We start from the raw sequence: 23,856 nt of genomic DNA on the forward strand, positions 1-23,856 counted from the left end.
AGTGTGCTGCATTCATTTATGAGTAAGACTTGGCTCAAACCAAGGCTAAAAAAAGGCAAAGTTAGTTTGTATCATCATCAGTACTCTTTCAGTGTTTAAAGACAGACCTTAGTCAAATGATTTCTAAGTTAATAAAGTTTACCATACGTTAATATCACTACAGTATTATGGACTGAAAAATCTGCTATAAATGCTGTTAGCACCACAATCAAACTTACCATCTTGTAGGATTTTCGCCGCATTGTTTGACAGGAATAACACGCACGGCTTTTTCTGGGATTTGGGGGGATTTGAATTCTATTTTAATGTCAGAAACTTAAATAGAGATACTTATTGTCTTTATATTACTCCAGTATGACTGTGGCCACACTATACCTACACACAGTTCTGTCCAAACAGCTTCCAATAATGATTTTCATCATAGGTTGCCTTTAAATTTTACTCTGTCACTCAGAGCATTTGAATTACATTGTAAACTGTTGTTGTAATACTTCAAGTATTAGTAATTATGTTAAAAATATTGTTATAATGCTCTTGAAATAATAGACAACATATGTTTTATCCAAATCACTTCCTATGTAGAGTGTGAATTGAAATTTAAGAATATCTGTTGAGGATGTGATGAAGTGTGTACTTCATAGGGTGTAAAGATATTGCTGGATATATTTCATCTGCCAACTTAGCATTATTCTTTGACCTGCATTTTCCTGGACCTATGATATATTTAACAACAGCCAAGTCATTTATTTTCATCACTGTTGTCATGTTGGTAAAAGTACAATGGCCACTTTTCTTTAAAATGGTGGTGGTTACTGACAAAAAGAAAAAAAAAAAGTCTTTCTGCTTAATTTTTTCTTCTTTTTTTCTTAGCATTTGGAATCTATTGCCACTTTAGTTCTCGTTGCATATTTTTGCACAATACATACTAAAGATGCATATGGAATTGATCGCCCATTGAGGGGAATTCTTAAGTCTATTATTGGGCTCACAGCTGTTCGGTCCGTGTTCGTTCATATTCTGGGCTGATTTGCAGCCTTGAGATTTCCAGCATAAACATGCTTGAGACACACTGACTGTCAGACGTCTGGCTCCCTGTGAGTTTTTGTTCACTAGGCCAATAGGAAGTGATGAGGAAACCGCTACAACAGCCCAAACTTCCTGTCCCATCCACACCCATGGGACGACACAGGCCTCGGGTCTGCTCTGCTAAATAATCATCGAAGCTGTCAGAGTCACAGAGTCACAGATAGGCCAGCTGCCTCAATTTAGATGCGGTTGTGTTTGTGTAGTTTTAGTTTTAGATAAAAAAAAAAAAAAAAAAAAAAACTTAAAAAAAAAAAAAAAAAAAAAAAAAAAAAAAATATATATATATATATATATATATATATATATATATATATATATATATATATATATATATATATATATATATATATATATATGCTGTTTTGTTTTTCATTTTCATTAGCTAAAGGCCTAGCAATTACATAATGTTTTAACAGTTATATATGTGTAACAGTGTGTATATATTGGTCGCACTTTAATTTGGGGACCATTCATAGGACTGCACAATATATCGTTTTAACATCGATATTGCATTGTGTACTTCCGCAGTATAAGATATATCCAGATATGCCATGTTAAGTTGATGTTGCAGTGTATTTTTTACATTTAAATATACAAAACCATAACGCATGCACTGTTTATCTCACTTTTATCTTTGCATGATTGCATTTATATATGCCAGTGGTTTATTACATTTTATGCATGATTCACTCTTCTACATAATCATAATCAATCAAAGTCAATACATTTGATAACACTTTAGGGACCAATTTTCACTATTAACTTGCTTATTAGCATGCATGGTATTGAGATATTGGCAGCTTATTAGTACTTATAATCTACATATTCTGCATGATCTTATTCTACATCTCTAACCCAATACCTAAACTACTTTTTTGAAGCAAAATTCACATTTAATGGTTTGCTATTAGCGAGAATTGAAAAGTAATGGAAATCGACATTTAAAACTATATATATATATATATATATATATATATATATATATATATATATATATATATATATATATATATATATATATATATATATATATATATATATATATATATAAAGGTCTTTTTTTTTTTATTACTTTCCCTACCGTGTGTAGAGTCACTTGATCCTGCTCTGCTAAGGCTGATTTATACATGTGTCGAGCGCACACATATGGTCTGGCGTAGCCTCTGCACGGCCGTACAACGTAACCTGTGAAGAAACTCTACATAGGGGCAAATAAATAAATAAGTAAATAAATAAATTATATAAAAAACCTTTCATTAATTGTAATCAAGTTAAAATATTTAATTAAGCGAGATTTTGATTTTAGGCCAAATCCCACTGCCCTAGAATCACACGAGGTACTGTGGATAAATGTAAATTTTTTTGGGGGGAACTATCCCTTTAACCCTCCTGTTATGGGTCTTTTTAAAAAAAAAAAAAAAACTTTTTACGCTACTGCAGGTACTTTTAGCAATAGAAATTATACCCTATAGTTGAGTCAAACATAAATGATGCCCTCTGATAAAACATTGATTAAAAAAACTGCACACTGGTGAGGGAAAACCTAGACGTCCACAGAGTTTGTGACTGAAGATGAGACTGTTTCCTCATGCAAAATAGATTTGAGTTTTGAAATGAAGTTTTGCTGCTTTATGTGTGAGATATAGTAAAGGTGGGTCATTTTTGACTTAAATGTTGAAGAGAGTAAAAAAAATTAAGAACTAAGACAACAGGAGGGTTAAGGGATCTGAAAAATAGTTGTACAGAATAAGGCATTAATCATTACCAATAAACATAGTCTGCTAATAAGTATTTCATAGTGGAAATTGGTTCCCAAACTAAAGTGTTATAATTTCAATCTAATCAGTACATCAGCTTAACTTAAATAAAAAAATGAGGACTTTAAGTTTGTAGTCACAACAATGACAGCTGCGATGGTGAGGACTCCTCCTATAGACCATTGTTTATTTTTTTTTCTTTAAATGTTGTTCACCCAAATGCTCTCTCGGCACTCAAAACAAAGAGAGAACATGCACGCATACACATTTGCATGGAATTTGAGCAGTGTACGCAGCAAGCCATTCAAGCCCTGCTGTGACCTTCTGAGGAATCTACTGGAGCACTGGGGCTCTGCGGGGGGAACGGCAGAAATAGACGCCATTAAAAAAAGACTGCAGATACCCTTTGCACGTTCTGGAGCCTGAATGTGCTGCATTTTGTTAGAACCCCTGCTTTCAGCCCTGAAAGAGAGGCAGAAGAGCTTGTGTGTGTGTGTGGTTGGTTGCATGTCTAAGCTGACTGTGCCAGGACCAGGACCCTTGCCAAATACTCTCCAATGAGGGTCTGTTCACAGCTGCTTGTGAAGAGAGAGAGTAAAGAGTCTCCTTTATCTGCTCAATGACACTATGCAACAGATATAAATACACCTCAGCTATGTAATAATGCCCTCTTTGTTTGGACAAATACTTTTTATCCAGCTCTACAAATTTATCAGTGGGGTGCAAGTTTTAGTGACTTCAAAATGTTGTGGATGTAATTGCAACACTGACCTTTGTGTCATTGATGTTTTTTTTGTATAGATTTTATTCATTATTTATATATATAAAAAACATTAAAATTTAAATTTATTAGATTAAAAAAGCCATGAGAATGCTTTAATTTTTGGACTAAAATTAATATGCATGTTAAGGCAATAATGTGTTTTATTATACATTTTTATTAGTTGATATTTCTATAAAAATGAATGAAATGTTAAATTATATAAGTGATGCACAATGTATCGTTGTAGCATCGATATCGCAATGCGCATATCTGTAATGGACACATTGCAGGATCTGCAATGTTGAGTTGAGATTGAATAGTTTAGGATTTTTTATATATATGATATTGGAATAATATATCAAAAGTTCAAAATACATGAGATTAATCTTACTGCAGAGATTAATCTTAATGGAGTAAAAGTTTATCATTTGCACATGCATTACTAAGAGCATTCAGACACAGTATTTAATAGAAAATATTGTTATTGAACTATGTAAACAATAAAGTCTTTGTGGTGTGATTTTTAAGTTTGGCTTTTTTTGTTCAATTTTTGTACCTGAATATGATTTGGCTATAGTCTGAAAACCGTAAAGCACTGTTTATTTTAATTGCACGTTACATTTCATGCATGATTTGTTCCCCTACAAAATCATGTCAATCGATTGAAAATTACTACATTTATTCCAAATAGGGCTATTCAATTCATTTGGTAAAATTATATTTATATCGCAATGTATATTGCTGAAATAAAAAATATTGGAATTCTAATATCGTCCAGCCCTAAATTATATGGTGTTTGCCATTTGTGGAAAAATAAAATCTGTAAATATAATGGATAAATATGAAATATATAAATGAGTATTTAGTTATTTCAATTAAAGGTACTGTTTAATTGATAGTTACACAATATATTTTTGCCAATGGTAAAAACCAACATTCATTTTAAAGTATGTGGCTATTTAAAAGAATATCTTATTTTTAATCATACACACATTTGTCATTGGCAATGTTTCGATCCAAAAATGCGAATCAACTTTATGCGCAAAACTGGATTATCGCATAACAGACATGCAAATAAAGCAGCGTTTCCATCCAACGAGTCAAAGAGAACAAATTCATCACTTTTTGATTAACTGGTGCCAAATATCAACAGTAAAAACGGAATTTGCTGCGATCAGAGAAGTTGTGTGAATCTTTTCTACATTCAATAAATAAAAGTCGAATAAAAAGTTTATCCTACTCGGTAATTGATGGGCATCTTGTGTTTTTTTTTTTTTTTTTTTTTGCGCATATCCAAAATGCACATAAAAATAGTTGGATGGAAACACAGCTAGTGACCCTTTTATCTTTTTTGTAAAATATGTGCTTTATGACTTGCATAAGTTCTAAAACAAATCTGTCCTGACTTAAACGCTTGTAATTCAATCTTGGGCTTGTTCTTCTTCATTGATGTGCAAGTAAAAATAGACACTAATTGCTGCGTTGGATGTTTGAACTGACTCAGGCCTTGAAAATAAAAAAAACAACCCTTTTCAAAGCTGAACCACTGAAAATGTCCAGTGGCTAGAAACATTCTTTGAACCTAAACAGACCTGGAAACAGTCACATTAAAAGACATTTCCGGTTCATAAATGACATATAATGGCACAGCAGAAAGTAAAACATGCCTTCCAAGAACGCTGGCTCCATGTGCCAACTTTAATCCCTGCTGGCAAAGTTCCTTCCTTTTAAATGTGTGTGTTTTTTCTTCTTGAGACAATGTGTGTTGTGTAAGACCCAAAGTAGACATTCCCTCTGTGTTTATGTAGACATTGTACCCAGTTTCTTTCCTTTTGTAAATGTTAGAGACGTTTTTGAAGGTGCTCTCAAAACAACTGCAGCTGACAGCGAGGAAGCCACAGTGACCCCAGGTTAATGGGTGGCTCCTCAAAAAGAGGGTTGAATGTGATTGGTCATTATGGCTCGAAGCTCTGCCCACACCTCAAAACACCAGAAAGCTCAAGAACACTGGCCCTTTTTATTTAGCCCAACAACAGCAGTGGAAAAAAGCACTCCCAATCACTCCTTCCTTTGTGTTTAACAGAGACCTGTAAAATTCTTGAAGGTCTGTGTGTATGTGTGTGTGTTTAATGAATGTATATGAGTGTGTTTTGTTGGTGTGAGGCACAGATGAGTCTTTGTGGAGTGGTCAGTGCAGTGAGGGGGCTGCTTCCTTCATTGGGGAATGCGGAACGGTGGAGGCACAGGGACTGGCTGATGGGATTTTGGAGGAGGGAGCAGAGCAGGACTTGTCCAGCATGCGCAAACAAGCTCATAAATAGTTGGTTTGACAGGCTTTGTAGGGGTAGGTGGGAGTAGGCAGTTTTGAATTTGGTGGGTTGTGTTGGAGTGGGATGACTTGATTTGTAATAGATTAAGGCTGTTTACGCTAGTGTGGTTTCATTTTAAAACAATGTGGAGACTGTCGTTTTTACTACATTTAAAATAAAAAAAAGATCCCAGTCTACACTTTACAGTCTAAAACACATGATACGTCATCATGTATGCTTGCTGGGTTTGTGGATATTTTGTTGGCATCAATAGTTTACCAGTTGTGTAATGGGCATAATGGAGAAGCTTGACAAATCAGGGAATGATACACAAAAGTCCAGGAGACCATTCATGGCCTGTTTCCACTGAGTGGTACAGAACGTTGTGGTATGGTACGCTTTGTTTGTTTCCACTGTCAAAAGGTACTAAGAAGCGAACCGTACTGTACCACTTTTTGAGTACCCTTTTCACAGGGTACTTAGCACAATAAAAGGCAAAGCTATACGTGCAGCTGAACACTATTGGTTTACAGAGAAACGTCATTATCATGTCCACAAGTCAGAAGAATGAAAACAAAGTGCCATTTTTAAATACACAGCCGAGACATTATATATTAAAAATATATATATATATTTATAAAATAGCGAGCTATGGTTGACCCAAGCTCAAACAAACTTTGTCTTCATCTTGATGAACAGCCACAAAGCCAAGAAGAACAGAATCTGCCGTGTGTCCTGTTGTTGTTGTTTACAAGGCTGTCTAAAAGTGTGGGTTTTCACTTTCTCTAGAGAGCTTTATTTGCGATTGCTCACTGCACATATATATTTAATTAAAATAATGAACTTCTTGAGCTGATAATAATAACAAGCGTGTCAATCACATCTGATTCCATCTGATCCATTCCTTTCGAGAATGGACAACGCAAGAGTGAAGCGCGAAAAAACAAAACAATATAGAGACCAGAAAAAAAACAAAGAAGCAAATGATACTTTCAGCAACCTAAAACGTGAACAAAGTTCCATGATTAATTATTATTGTCGCCTTTTTGACTATTATGAACTCTGAATGACAGAACTACTTTCTATCAAGATGTTAACGTTACTGATAAAGATTTAAATACGAGGCTTGTACCGTATATGTATTTTTTTGTATTGATTTTGAACCCAAATAATGCCTAAATTTATGTTTTGGGTATTTTTTTTCTAATTGGCCCTCTATGTTTTCATATGTTTTATTTTATTTAAAAAATTATATTTATTTTTTATTTTATATAATCGCAAATGTTACAGTACTATTTCGCATTATCATCAGTAGCTATAATCAAATCATGTTCATAGGAAGGTTAGTTATTAACATTTATGCACACGAAGGCAGGTCGAATATGCCAGAGTAATGTATTTACTTGCCCTTCAATATTTCACACCTAAATTTTTTTTCTTTTAAACACAAAGGACTGAAATATGCTGGAAACCTGTAATCATTGACGTCCATAGTATTTTTTTGTCCTACTATGGAAATCGGTGATAACAGGTAAGCCCATACAAAATCTTTTGTTATATGTGTAAATTTATATTCCATTTTTTAAATGAATTTTACTAATTTTAGTTATTGACTAAAATAGAAATGGTCACATGATTTATTTACAACACAGTTTGTAAAGTAATATTTTCTGTCTTTTATTAGATATATTATATGAGATAGGGATGCTCAAAATAATCTATTAACCGTTAAACGAAAGGGTGCGTTTGTGACCGATTAATGCTATCAGTTAAACGATTAAAATTATTATTTTAGATATTTTTATTTTGACTACATAAGGTGCCGATTGAATGCGCCTTTGCGTTAAGAGGGGCATCTTTTGCACGCGGCTCATCCCAGAGCAGCAGTTTGTGTTGTCAAAACAACTACAGAGAACTTTTAAAGAGCATGGTTTCCGCTACATTCATTCTTCCATGGCGGAAACCAAAATGCATCCAGCCATGGCTACATTCACATTCAAAACATTCAGTTATTGTTGTTGTTGTTTTTAATAGCGGATTATAATAGCACCAAAACGTATTAAAAGGTAGATTATAACAGCGCAATTTTTTCTGTAACCGTATAGTGCTGTGCGCTATGTTTAATCCTTTGGGGTTACGTCCTGACTGACTGACAGGTGCGCGATGCGTGAGGCCAGCAAACACGCAGAAGCTTTCAGTTAAGATGAACACAGTTTCTATAGTTATACTTTATTTAAAGATAAAGTATGACTGTATATAATGACTCTATCTTGTTGGAGTTTATAGCCGTTTCGCTTTACTTCAGGACGCATTAATGCCGCTCTGAATGTCTAATCGCTGTTTTAAGTTATCCAGAGCTGGATGAATGTACAAATCTTGAATATCACAATATTGTTAAATATTACAATTGTAATAACAACACAGACAGCAACACTTTTGCACAATCGATACCCAGCTGATTCAGTCGTTTCATAAGAGGACCGGCCGCGCTTCTTCTTTTTTCCTTGTCAACATAAAGGCAGTGAGGTGCGCCTCGCGTTTTTGGAATGAAAAAAAGCACGTTAGCTGTGGTCGGCCACTTGTTTTACTGCAAGACATACTTAACTTTGCGGGACGATAACGTATAACCCGTGGCTACAGACACATTTGCCAAAGAAGCAAAATGGAAGAGGAATATTGCTGTTTGAAACAGACGTGTTGATGCCAAAAAAAGCGCTGATGTTGACCTGGATCTGCGTCATAAACGCAACAAATAGGCTTTACCTTTTATTTTACAGCATATAAAGCATGTATGCACATTAAAGCAATATCATATTTAAACAACAAAACTGTTTACAAAAAGTCAACATATGTGTGCGTTGTTGTTGTCTTTTCATCTCGCAGCGCGCGCATATTCTTTAAAATAATGATTTCTATTAAAAATGTAAAAAGGTTTTGTGATTATAATAACAGCGGGGCATTAAATAAATGCATATTTTCCGTGGAGCGGGGAATTTGAGGAACTCAGCTATTTTTATTTGACAGAAGAAAAAAACATATGATTGAAAAAAAAAACTGCCTATGCCGGGTATTAAAAAGAATCAGTCAGTATTTTCGTTTTGTAATATAAATTAATTATTTAAGCGAAAATAATTTAGGGCAGTCCTATTTATTTATTCCTTTTATTTAGATTATTCTGCTCTTCTGTGCTAAACACTGCAGGTGCGTGAAGATGCTCTGTTGTTATGTTCTGTTATTAATATGCTATAAAAATAAATCAGTATTTTAAAATGCAATATTTAATTTGTCGGACACAAAATAGTCACGTCAATTTGTTTAATATAAAATTAATAGTAATCTGACCAGTTAACCCTTAATAACCGATTAATGAGCGGCGGTTGTCGGTTAGCAAAATTAACCGAAATGAGCATCCCTAATATGAGAGACTTGTTTTCTTTTACCAAATAAGTGGATCTAATTTAATTTGCGTTGTAAACATTGAATAAAAGTAAAAAGGTGTTATTTTTTGGTCATGATTCTCCCAAAATCCTTTCGCATAAATCTGCAGATTTTTAACAAAATTCTACACAGAAATGGCAAAAAAAAATGTCAGCAGATTCTATCTGGCCCTAGTTACAGTTTTTTTTTTTTACTTTTTAAAATAAGATATTACTGAAGTTAGTCCTGCACGCTTGCGTTTTTTTTTTTTTTTTTTTTTTTTTTTTTAAGTTACTTTGGTACGTTAATCTCATTGTTACTATTATTCAAAAGAAGGTAATGATTCGCACTCAATTGCTTCATACTGTTTTTATTTCTACTTTTTCTTACATTTTAAAAGAAGATAAAATAAAACTCAAAGACATGAATCAAAATGTCAAATTATTGCGGTGCTGTGAGGGCTTGTATATGTTCGGAATGATTTGAAAAAAAGCACAGAATACAGTCCTGAGTGCATGTAAACAAGCTTGCAACAGTTGCCCCCCTCTGAGCACTTCTGATTGGTCCACTGCTGTGGTACTAACAGTAATGAGCTACACTGTGTGTGAAAGTTGAAGATCTTTTAACTTGACATGGCGCTTATGTGTGCAGCACCTCAAAAGATGCGAGACGCAAGCATAACATTTATACACATCCATCAAGTGTGTGTTTACATTGAAAAACAATAGAAAAGAAGCGCATTGGAAAAGAAAAGTGTGTTCTGTGTGGACCATGCAGCCTTGATTCATCTATAAAAAAATATCAGTAAGAACATAAATGGAGATCTATTCAAATAAATGCATGTGTACTAAGGCTGCAAAAAGGTGTTCGATTTATTGCTGATTACAGAACAGTTTTATTGACATGCAAACAACAATCACCTTCGATCGATTTTGCAGCCTTACCCTTATGCATTATTGAAATTTTACAACACTTTTGCTTATAGACTGAATAATGAATTAATCATTTATGCTGCTCAGTGATTTTCCACTTAAATGTATCGCACATCAGAAGATTATTATGGGGCAGCTGCTGCTGATGGAGGAATTTGCCGTTCACAGTTCATTCATACAACCTAATGCCAGTTAAGCATAAATTCATCTGCTAATAACCTATGGGGCCTGTGCGAGTAATCCCGAAATAGTCTAGTTTGTTTTCTTGATTTATTGGCCTATCACAAATGTTTACTTGCTGTCTTATGCAGCATAGCAACCATGACAAAACAGTTTTCAAATAGTAAGTCACAGGATAAGCTATCGGCCCTATCAGTAGAGTCAGCACTAGGAAGCCTCACGCGTGCACACTCACTCACTTGGCCTGCTCAACGTCCAACCATACGATGCAATTAGTGGAACAAATTAGTGACTGCTTTGAGAGAGCTGGCCATGAGGGAAAATCCTAGAGGCCAGCATCTCTTGATTGCTTCAAACCCCCGCCACCCCCAACTCAGATGACAACTTTTGCCATCTCTCATTCTGATATAATTTGAGGGTGTTGAAGCGTGACAGATTGGGCTTTTCATTTGGTCGGCCCTATTGGCAGCCGTCGCTGGCTTTGACCTTAAGTCGGGAGATTTGCACGAGCAGAGATCAAGTTCAACACAGAGCCTTGCCAAAGAGACTTCATTTATTATCTGATCACTGACATGTTAATAAACTCTGCGTTAGTTGACTAATATTGTATTATGCTTAGTATTTATGAAAAAGGCTTTTCTGTTTTCTCTTGGCTATAAAAACCTAAGGATATATGTGATGTATGGTAAAGAAAAATCCCCCAAAATGTTTGAACAACACTGTATTTTTTATTTAGTTTACCTGGTTGACTAGATACACATTTAACGACTTAAAAATATAATAAGAACCTTCAAGTACACTGAAAAAAAAGATTCAAAGTAGTTTTTTTTTTTATTTACGTTACGTTAAGTAATTGTAAACAATATTTGGGCTAAATTTAAACAAATTAAGTTGAACATTACTAAATTAATTTTTTGTTTAAATTCAATCCATAAAAATAGTTTGCAACAGTTTTGCAGAAGAAATTTTTTAGTGTAAATGAATTAACAAATGTGTTTATGAATCATTTGGCTGATATGCAGAACATTTCACATGGTTACTACTGTGTAAGCATAACGCAAATAACTTGCATGAGATGCCAAGGCAAATATATAATCTAGTGTGTTTAGAATAATGAGAACCAAAAGCTAAATAATTTGTAGCCAAAATGTAAGTATTCAGTTTTACATTTGGTTAAGTGGAAAATGTAAGAAACTCAAATTGGTCCTTTTCACATTTTCACATTTCTCAGTAGCTGAAGTGGTCATTGTTGGGTAAACGTAGAGAACAATGAATGGAAAAGTACCACAAATTTTTTTTGCATTCCTATTTGCTCAAATAACAACTGTAAAATCTTCACAATACTGTTTAAGCAACTTTTTAAAAGGAGAATAATAGTTTGAGAAAGATAACGGCAGCCAGAAGAGAAAACAACTGACTTTACTGTCAGTTATGTGAATTATTAATTAAATCATAAGTAAATGATTTAAAAACTTGGCTAATAAAAGTTGCATTTTTCTAGGGAATATTGTATATCGTTAGAAATATCGTTATCGAATTACTCCATCACATTTTTTGTTTGGTATCGTGCAACCCTAATACAAAGTATAGGCTTTATAAATGTATGTTTAAAAAAATCACCAACAGCAATAAGCATTATCACCGTCTGGTGAAAAGGGTCCATTATTATGGTGCATACACACCAAATGTGGATAAAGCGTCAAGTGTGAGTGATTTACATGTTAGGTCAATGCAGAGGTGTGAATAGGCATCCTGTGGCACTATTCGCACAAAGGACGCAATTTGCATGAATTAAGCATGTTTGACACATTAATTGCCCGAACTGGAAAATCTGTACCTTAGCGGACATTTGCACCGCATTAACTAGTGATTATTTAAACAAGTGAGGTGATTTTGTTTTTGTTGTCCCGAGGGGAAATCCTTTTGCTGCCACCAGACAACAGCTCATCAATCTGGGCTTAGCTCAGTTGGAAGCATCGCTGAAAGCCTCCATCATCCAGGTGGAGTTTCTGAAAGAGTTTCCTAAAGCAGATAAAGCACGGCTACGCTCTCAGTAAAATCCATGTTAGTCATTTAGCAACAAAAGTCACTGGGGCAGACAGAAGCCCTGCGACTTCTATTGTGAAGTGAATTAGGTGAGTAAACTCAAAATGTTCTGCTGTGAACTGCATCTGGAGGGAACGCCCCATTAGCCTGCACTTGCCTATTTTGCAGAATCTCACTCATGATATAGCATTATAAAAATGTGTCCTTTAAGCTTATCGAAGTTCAAGGTCTTCAAGAAGTGCAAGAACATCTTCAACTTTTTTTGATGTCAATTTTTCTGTTTATATAAACTTGTATGTGGACAACATCACACTTTCTAAAATATATATTGCTTGTTATTGCTTCATTTCAAAGAAGAACAATAAAAATATGCTGGAATCATCAAAGATCAATACACATATGTACACAAAACTGTTGTAAACAGAGAGAAAGACTGAATACTTGGCATAAGAACTCTTGGGAACTGTACACTTGAAATACATGATTAGATTTGTCTAAATCACATTACATCTACAACTAGAGAATGTGTTGCTCTGTGCTGGGTCTATTGAAGGAGACAGAGCACCAAAACTCATATGAACTATTCCTGTCAAACTGCACTCTGGGAGTTTGGTTCATAGGAAGGGCTTTATTCTTGGTGACGCAGCACACTGGAGCAGTTGGTCAGTAATGCCAGGTACACTTAAAGCCTTCTCTGATCCTGATTAACTCCCATTTTAACTGCTGACAAACACTTCATGTCCGGCTGTCTGCTGAGATGCAGGCCACAGGTAGCAATCACACGTCGCTTGCAGGAGTCACTCCATTTGATGGCTACAAAAAAGATGATCAGATGGATCATTTGTGTACTGTTTAAATGGAATGACCCGGTGACGTTTGTTTGAAGGGTCATATTCCTGAGATGTTTTGTTGATGGATGTAACAGTGTGTGTATTGAGTGAAGGGAGTGTGTTGATCTGTTCTCTTAAATGAATCCACGGTCAAGAACTTGAGAGTTAGGGTCAGCTACAATTGCTTTTTTGTTCTTGGCTAGTACGTTCTTTCCACAATGACGGAAAGTCAAGAAAATGTAGCCGACTGCAGAGCTTGTCCTCTTATTTTATTGAGCCAAATATTGAACTAAAAAGGTAATCTAATATATGTAGTCATGTGTTGGCTGTTACGTTCATACAATGCTTTGCCTGGAGCTGCTTTTCTTTACTTTAACTTTTTGATTTGTGTGATTCATTAGAACAAACTTGGCCAAGTTGTAAGAACTGAAAATAGTAAAAATTTTGTTTACAGACAAAAAAAAACATGTATTTGGTAAATGCATGTTATAGTTATTGTGGAGGTTTCATCAATATAGATTTCATTTTTAAATTATAATATCACAAAAAGTTGTCCGTGTCATAACTGTTCTATTAAATCAGTGGGTTTTTCTCTGGTTATGTGTTCTAGATGTATCCAATCACAAACCTCCTCAATCAACTAGAAGCTTGAATTCATTTTTGATGGATCTGCCACAAGAATCCATCCAAACACTGTAAACAATTCTGGGTTCCACACAATTTCTGAAATCAATTAAGTTAATGTAATGGTTTTTATAAATTTAAGTAGATTGAACATAAAACTATTAAGTTGTCCCATAAAAAAAAAAACTTTAAAATTGTGTTGTTTCAACTCTTTTTAAAGAAGTAGGAACCGTAAAAGTATATTTTTGAGTGCAGATTCGCATCTTTTTTTAGCAGCACAATCACCATTGTGGTCAAATCACAATGTGAAAAATTATATTTAGCTATCTGTTTGATTACTATTTATTAAGTTTCAAATGTCTGAGACATTATTACAATCTTGTATTAACATGCATTTTACTTGATGATCTAATTACAGTGGGTCAGCTGGTGTTAATATTTAGATACATTTTTTTTAGACGTGTTCTTTGGTTTTGAATGAGAACATGTTTTACTTCTTTACATTAAGTACTTTCGCTTGAGCTATTGGCATAATACGCAGTTCCTGTACACCATTGAATGAACCCGTTTAACAGAGCTTATGAGTGAACAGGAAAGCAACTGCAGTTTTTATAGAAACTTGTATTTCGGTACATCATCATGTATTGGGTCATAAGTGGGCTCAGAAAGAATCTGCAGACATTTCTTTTGCTATTTCTGCAGAGAATTTTCTATAAAAAGAAATAAATAAAAGATGTGTGCGTGCGCAGATTACGCGTGTGGCATAGTCATTAGATGGAGAGTAGACACTTAATGATAGTGAACACATTCAACCACATCAGCTTTTACAAGATGAAAAAGTAATTTGTTTTAGTGCATTATCAGCTATAGTACCTCTTTAGAAAAATGGACAAGCTGAAAAAGTTTTAGGCTCCATTTTAGGGCCATCCACTTCTGCCTGTATTTATGAATCTGCATCATAATAATAGTAGACGTAATGAAGGCCAAGTGAGGTTAGGATATAAAGGGGTACTCGACCTTTTTTGTAAATAGGCTCATTTTACAACTCCCCCAGAGTTAAACGTATTACCATTTTTGAATGCAAACAGTTTATACGCGGGTCTAAAAATAGCACCTTTAGCTTAGCTTAGCATAAATAATTGAATCAGATTAGACCATTAGCATCTCACTCAAATACCCAAAGAGTTTAGATCATGTTCCTATTTAAAGCTTGACTCTTCTGTAGTAAGTAGTACTAAGACTGACGGAAAATGAAAAGTAACTATACTCGACTATACTGTTTATTAACCTAGCTGTAGACTACTTTTCAGGTGCTGTATATCATTGTGCTACTGTAGCCATAGTCATTACCCCAGTATAAAAGTATAGTTCCTAGACATATCCACATAGAAAATAGTAACTTTTCATTTTCTGTCATTCGTTTTACACAATAGGACTACAGGAGAGTTAAGCTTGAAATAGAAAAAATTATTGAACCTCGTATTTTACATTTTTGAGTGACATGCTAATGGTCTAAACAGACTCACTGATTTATGCTATGCTAAGTTAAGCTAAAAGTGCTCCTGCCAGACATGGAGATTGAATGAATGGATTCAAAATTGGTAAAACGGAACTGTTTAACTATAGGTAGTTGAACCTATTTCCAAAAAAGTGAGAACTTTTTGATAAGTGAGATCTTATTTTTGGGCGAGTGCAGATGTTTCAGCAGCCACAGCACAGAAAACATTGTAATTCATTCATGTAGCTGTCATACATTTACTTAAGGTCAATGATTTGCAACATTTCTTATCATTTGGTGTCAAGGTGTGGCTGGAATCGTTGCAACATGGCAATATCCTGCTTTTTGTTTGGAGTGTGAGAAAGAGCTGCCTCCCGCTAAGATCTCAACATGCCTCAACACAGCCGGCACTCAAACACATGAGCATGTCAGTTCTGCTCACGCACAGACCAAATGTTAGAGCTTACACACCACTGTTCGTTTGGATTCAGCAGTTGCCAGTGTAGTGAACACTAGAAAGAATCCCCAGTCTGTGAACATCTGCTGCTCTGTAATCCCAGCCACTGTTGACCCATAAACCTGCCGACTAACTTTCCAACTGTAACAGGGGAACCTCTGCTTGCTGGATATGTGTTTGTAGAGCTCAGCAGGCACTGTATTGTCATGCATGGAAAACAAGCTACGGTTGATATTTCCTTGTTACAGTCATCACCACAGAGCTGATCCTTGGTTTTGTTTAGTTATGCTGTAATTCTAATAGGCTTTTAGTTTGGGGAGCTTGAGAATGCTGCAGAAAAGAGACTTAATCCAATTAATGCTGAAGTATGTGAACTGACAGTCTGTAGTATTCACTTCCAAAATGAAGACACACCTCACACGTGAGAACGTCAACAATGGGTTCATACCAGCACCACTTTTAACTTGAAATGCATTTACTTTCTAAAATGTTAATGGTTGAATATAATTTTAGAAATAATACTGATTGGATAAACTGATGTGGTGCTCACTAAACATTTATTCATTCCTAATATTATTGAAGGTGTCAAATAGATGAGCTCAAAGGTTTTAAACCCGTTATTTATTGTTTGATTTGATTCATGAAATTGCATATTAAAAGCAGATGTTAATAGGTCTTTTTGTTTTTTCTGATTATTGTTCTTTTATTGATGATTATTATATATTTTTTTACATATTTGAGTATTGCCTTGAAATAGAAGTATTTTGCTGTATTGTAAATGCAATTACTAGTACTTTTGTACTACTTTTGCAATTAATGCATTCTTGCTAGATGAAAAAAAAACCATATAAAACATTTTAATATAAAGGTAGTATAATTACAAATTGAGTGAGAAAAGACTGAAATCTCCACAAATATTTGTCTAGGAAAGTCAGTTGCTTATCTAAGGGCTTGGCGAAATATAGATTTTTTAGATTAGTATTGATCGTTCGTTGAAAGTAAAATCAGTTTCCCGTATTGGTTTTCGGGAATCATGAACATTCAGTATAACCAGGGAATCTTTTTTCCAAAATTATTATTTCCAAAACAAAATACCTTTACAAGCCTGTTTTCTAGTGGAAAAATTTACAAAAGTAAATTACTAGTTTGAATCAATAAAAACTACAATAATTTACAGCATTAGTTGTTAGTTAATACCTTTGTTATAGTTTTTATTAACAATCTGATTCTCAAACTCAATTCCTGGAGGGCCGCAACTCTGCACAGTTTTGCTCTAACTCTGATCAAACACAGCTGATCCAACTAATCAAGCTGATCCTGACTCTGAGGACCTCGATTATTTGGATTGGCTGTTTTTGACAGGGTTGGACCTGGAGCAAAACTGTGCAGAGCTGCAGCCCTCCAGACATTTAGTTTTGAGACCTATGCTTTAGTTTGTATAGACTGAGATTACGAGTGATAACATGTTCATGAACCACACTATAATTTGAATAGGTAAAGATTAGAAGCAATGTTTTCAGCATTATGCTCTACTGCCATTTTAAAAAAATGGCATTTGATAAAGGGGTCATGGTCAACCTCTGCCCTCAGCTCCTGACTCAAGTGGTTCTAACATCTAGCCCAGCAATGTTTTGCTACTTAATAACCACTTTTTCCTGGTTCAGTGCCGATGCTTTGTGTGTCGAAAGACAAAGAACAGGTTTGGATCTAGACTCTGGCTCCAAATCAGTACTTTTTCTGCCTTGCTAGAAAAGGGGTAAATCAGAATCATATTGAGAGCTAATGAATCAAAATTAAATCTAGAACTTTATATCCCCTGTAGCATAACCAAAAGCCGCATTACGTTCCAGGTATTGCTGGATATGTTTACATGCTCTGAAGTAATTGGTTGTATTTATGTAAACGCATGATTGGATTGAGTTTTATTGATTGAGCTCGATCTGATTAAAAGTTGTATTCTTTTTGTATTCCGATCCAACAGCAAAAATAAAAACATATAAATGTAAAACAAATTTTCCAGTTATATTTAGAAGTCTCTGGGGAATATTGATTAATAAATGCATAAAACCGATGGCTGAATATATATTTTTTATTAGGCTGCTTAATGAAGAACCAAATATTTTAAGTGTGCTGTAACCCACATATAAACACAAGTTTAAATTGAACCTCTAAATAATAAAATAAACTAAATAGATATTACAATTAGGAATAGGTTTTATGAATAAATTAGATTCATACAAAAAAAAAAAAAAACACTGTTGTGTGTAAAAGACTTTCGACATTAGAAGTAGTGTTTAGATTTTTAGACACAAACATGCTTAAATACAAAGTCTACTAAACCAAACTGAACATAAGCATGAACTGTTTCTTAAACATCAGCATGTTGGAAATTCATTTGGAATTACTGTGCTCATAAAACAAGTCATCACTGTGTCATTTTAAATCAAACTTTGATTCATTTTATCTACACTGAAATCAACTGTAGGCTACACCTGATACATCCAAATGTCTTAAAAACCGAGATAACCTACCAGACATCAGTTCAGAAGATGATGAGTTTTTTCTGCTGATTACTTTTAAAGCCAGATGCGCTCAAAAGGAAAGTTTGAGGATGAAAATTTTGTTGCAAATGTAGCCAATTTTAATGTTATATTTGTAATATTAAGGAAACATACTTACACTTGTATTTTATAGCTCATTTCTATGTAGTCTCCACTAGTGTAATAATGCACAGGCCGAACGTGTGCACATATTTAAAAGGATTGTATATAAAATGCATATAAACAAGTATTTGAATCAGATAAGTACTTGTAAACAGATCTGCAATTCTATTCAATTCATCCAGATTGACGAAAATCAGTGCATATAAACACAGCCATTGATATATTCTTTAAATAAAGACATACTGTACATTCCATACATTCATTGGCAGCAGCCATATCAAATGTTATGATTTCCCTTTCATTCAGTTCTTTATGAGAGTTTGGTCTCCCCCTCCTCGCACTGACTCTCTTGTTCATGTTAATGCGGGTTTTGGCAGAGCCCAGAGGAAGCCATCTGTACGGTGCCTATCTGACCTGCTTGGCACAGACTGGACATTCTCAACTTAACAAACCGTATTAAAGGCAAAAAGAATCAGTCCAGTTTAGAAAGTACCACAAAACTGGAGGGTAACAATCTGGCCCTTCCAAATTCAAGTCAGGCTGTTTTTATGGTCTTTAAAAATACATTTCACATTACAAACAGCTGTCTGCTGTGTAATTTTCCCAGAATGTCACTGGCTCACATGGCAAAACCAAGCTCTGTGCATTCAGGATACCATGGTACTTAGTCCTTCATTTTGTAATGACAACCCTCTGAGTCTGTTTACAGGGAAAACCCTTTCCCTTTAAGCAGGTTTAACTGCCTACATACCCTGAAATGTCCTTAGATGTTCTGCTAGCCTGCCACTGATCTGTGTTTACAGCAGACGGTCCAGCTGATCTCAGAGCGGCTGTGCTGTGGCCTTGTGTCTGGTTTAGGACGGCCTTCATGCTGTGGAGAATTACTCAGAGAGCCCACAGATATTTCCCACTGACACCCATTAGCCTCAAATATCCAGCAACTTCATAGCAGACACAGCTGCTTTTCCACACAAATAGTTTACCCCTCATAACCCCATTGTGTTTAACAAAAAAGAAAGAAAGATGAAATTACAAGTGGAACTTGACAACCCCTCTAACTTATTTAAATGAGCTACATCTTTTCATCTAATTTTTGGTAAAGTTTTTAGTATTTTGTGTGCATTGAAGTTAAACTTATTGAAGACAGAACTAGATAAAAGAAATGTATTATATATAAACACACATTTTTCCTTAAATTTTAGCTTAGTACGAATTGTTATTTAATTTCAACTAAAAACATTTTTAATTCGTGGTTTTGGTTTAGTTAATCATAATATCTTTGTTTTGATTATATTTATTTATATTATCTTTTTAATGCAATTAGCTGCCTTTGTCCATATTGAGACATGTTGATAATATTTTTGTATATCTATAACCAAAATAAATCACTGTTATATGGCTCCAATTAGGCATGAACCGCCGGTATAAGATTGTGACGGTATGATAACCTTGCATAAAAATATCACATTCTCTTGATCACTGCTCTAAAATATGTTCTTTTATAACGTCTGAGTAAGAAACAGCAACTTTTCCCCTCATTGAACAAATATATTTTATTTTAAAAAACATTTCAAATGTTTTTGAACAGTAGCTTTTGATGTGGAGAGTCTTTTTCTGCTGGAGATACTGTTGCCCTAAAAAACTAAATAATATAGTTGCAAAAAACAACAACAAAACTTTATATATACTGTAGGAACAGTATAACAGAAAATTCCGGCGGTTTTAAAACCTTGACTTTTCCAAAGAGCGATAAACCTTGATCATCCCATGTTTAGCTCTAATATCCTAATATCATTGTAAATAATACACTGTGCATTACAAATGCATATCATATATACAATACAATATTACTAACATATTGTAAATGAGATACTATGTTTTTTTATTTGAATTTATTCAATTAATATTATAATTTTGTAATTTATGCAATATTTAAAACACTGTTTCATGTCATCTTTCTCCAGTGTAATATTTGTTTACATGGCCTTAAATTAAATTAAACGTTTGTTGTACAATGTTGTTGTTGTGCCTGTCAAATCATATATAGCACCAAAATGTAAATTTTAACACTATAATAGCATCATAATGCAACTGCACTCTCCCAAAGAACACATACTATTGTATTCTTAACAATATTTTATTTAATTAATGCCATTTTAACTATTCATATTTAGGCATTGAAATCAAAATGTGAAGATGTATATCCTAAACAAATAAATAAATAATAATAAATGTTAACAGAAATGTTAAAGTAAAAAAAGAGAAAAAAAGTAAAAGATATATTTTTATTCGTCTGGCACCCATAACATATACTATAGTAATTTACTGCAGTGTTTTTTTTTAATCCATACTGAAACTGATGCCTCCAATAGAGATGTTTCACAATCAACTGAAATGTTCCTAGAATTTTTTATGGACAATACTGTATATATAAAATCACCAAGAATGATTGAGCTCATGTCCATGTGTTGTGCGAGTAGTCGATATATTGATTATTGTGACAGGCCTAGTTGTTGTTGTTGTATTTGTATTTGTCATTGTTAAGTTTTTAATTTATAGTGTTGATAAATGAACATTTTGAAAGATGCATGTATTTGAAATGTACATCTTAGTTGAACGATTAAATCATGATAATAATTTTCATGATGTTTAAAAATTTGTATATTAAATTAATGTTTTGTTTTTCTTATTTCTTGTAGTCAAAAGCGGATGGGCAACTTCTTCTTTCTGACGTGTTCAGACGGATCAATCTCATTGAGAGCGATTACTTTGGTCTGGAGTTCCAGAACCTGCAGATGAACTGGGTAAGTGGCCACTTGACAAACAGTCCCCCTGCTCACACAAAGATGGGATTGTGAATGGCCTGCTCCTCTGAAAACCCGGCTAAGCTCTTAAAAGTCCTGAAGGTGTATTATGTTGTTTGTGCCCCCTCTCTCTGGGCCTCAGCTATTAGCTTTCCCCTTAAACCTGCCTGATACAAACTTAAAGAACACAGTTTGCTATTCTGTAACATGGGAATGAAATTTTTTTGTTTGTATATTTTTACAGGCAGATTAATGCTGGATAAAACCTACTTGTCTTACTTAGTGTTTTTGTCTTGTTTCTAGTTATTTCTAAAAATTCTGAAATCAAGAAACATTTTCTAGACAAGTGCAAAATATTGTCTAGTTTTCAGAAATAACATCTCAAAAGTTTTTTTTCTTAAAACAAGAAAATTAATCTGCCTATAGTGTAATATGATTCATTAACAAACGTTTTATGCTTAAATTGATCGCATTAGCAAATTGTTTTACTTGTTTTAAAGAAAAACTGTTCATTTTGAATAATTATTTCTGAAAAATGACATTTTTTTCTAGTCTAGAAAATGCTTCTTTATTTAAGAATTAATAAATATTTGGACTAGAAAAAAGACAAACTTTACTAGGGAACTATACGCTATTTTATTAGCCAGTGAAAGGCCTGTTTATAATGAGTTTGCTTAAAGGGATAGTTGACTCAACAATTTAACACACTGTCATTTACTCCTCCACAAGTCATTCAAAACCTGTTAGACGTACTTCTGTGGAACACAAATAGGCCTTGTCATTTTTTTGATGCAGAAAATACAGAAGTAATCAAGAAATCCAGTCATTAAAATGGAATTCATTGTATAACTTGGAATGTTATGGATATTGGATAATTCTGAAAATAAAAAAAATCAATAGTAGGGCTGTGTATCTTATCCAAGCTTATGACAGTGAACTGAACTAAACTGAACTTAAACTCTGAAAACTGGATTGACAGTTTCAATTTACTATAATTTTCTAAGTTATGCTGCTTTGACACAAGCTACATAGTAAAATCAATAGAAATAAAGAAATAAAGATGAATTGAATTGAATTGATGCGCCGGTGTGGTTTTGTTTAGTATGAAGAGACTAAAAACACTAAAAGCAAGGAATATATTAGAAAAAAAAACTTTTTTAGTCTTTTAAATTATTTTTGGTTGCTAGTTTTTAAACTATTTAGGCATGCCTTTTGATTTTTTTTATTATATGTATCATGAAAACTAAACTCTAAAAAAAAAAACTAAATAAACTGTATTTAAAATATCATATAAATGAATAAAACGAGTAATTGAAATCTAAAATAAAATCTATTTTAAAATATTATAAGTCGCTATGAAAAAAAGATCATCCCTTGATTGATAGCATTTTAAGCAAAGTTCACCATCTACAAAATTAGCTTTATTATATCATCTTTTGCTGGCTTCCAGGACATGTTGGGCTTCCAGAAAACGAGCGAGCTGATGCATCTGCTAAGGACGCTTTGAAACAAGTGGTGAACACATGCCAAATTCCTCCTTCAGAGATGAGACCTTTTATCAATGTTTACATTTTAAATAAGTGGCAAGAGGAGTGGGATGAATAGAAAAATAATAAATTGTATCAAAATTACAACCTGAAATTTCAAACAAAAGGTTTTAAGAGATTTTAGACTAGACTTGATCAAGTGATTTTTACCAGATGTCGTATTGGACATACAAGATTAACACTGAGACCCCACTCAATGTTTGTACCACACAATTCTCCTTAACCGCTGTAAAACATTTTACTGGACTGTCCTAATTTTAATGTTTCCAAAAGGCTTTTTTTTTTTTTAATGAAATTAACTCGATTAAGGACATTTTTTAACTGACAAGTGACACCAAGAATATTAATATATTTTTATTATGTATTAACGCAAAAATTCATATTTAATTTATTTATTCAGTTGTTTGTTGTTTTTAGTTGTATATTTATTATTGAAATGTTGTTGCCATGAAAATAGCCTCGATTGCTGACCTGGCCCTAATTAAAAAATACATTATAAATTTAAGTCGCAATGGAGAAAACAACAGTGAAAAATAATGTGGCACTGCCATTTAATCATGTCTTTTTTGTCATGGTTTCTTCATTATTATTAAATAAAAAATACCTTTGTCAACAAACTTTTTATAAGTAATTTTAGAGAAACGCTGCAGACAGTCTGCTGGCCATCTGTTTTTGAGTTTGCCAATCCAGCTTTTTTTTTTTTTTTTTTGGAAAGAGTTGAATCAGGTGTGGAATATATATGTGTGTGTGTGTAGGGTTGTTGTGATGATTCGTAAGAGATGAGAGGTCAGCGGAGTAAAAGGCGCCGGAGGTGGAGTGAGAAAAGGTGCATTCTTGCCACAATCAGCTCCAGATGTGCTGGGAGGAGCTCGACAGACACACAATTAAAACCCATCATTCACATCTATGCAAAACCCCAAGAACAGGCACAGAGTCTTAAATT

The 23,856-nt window shown here is 33.9% G+C and overlaps 1 protein-coding gene across 7 annotated transcripts in view; it reads left to right on the forward strand.

The window, feature by feature from the left end:
* farp2 (FERM, RhoGEF and pleckstrin domain protein 2) overlaps window positions 1-23,856 on the forward strand; it is a 90,586-nt gene that overhangs the window by 18,835 nt on the left and 47,895 nt on the right. For all 7 annotated transcript variants that reach the window (XM_009302421.4, XM_021477117.3, XM_068221972.2 and 4 more), the window contains exon 3: window positions 21,262-21,366. In XM_009302421.4, the coding sequence (XP_009300696.1) occupies window positions 21,262-21,366 (105 nt within the window). The remainder of the gene's footprint in view (window positions 1-21,261; window positions 21,367-23,856) is intronic.

Source organism: Danio rerio, chromosome 6, assembly GCF_049306965.1.
Source record: "Danio rerio strain Tuebingen ecotype United States chromosome 6, GRCz12tu, whole genome shotgun sequence".
In the NCBI taxonomy this organism is placed as follows: Eukaryota; Metazoa; Chordata; class Actinopteri; order Cypriniformes; family Danionidae; genus Danio; species Danio rerio.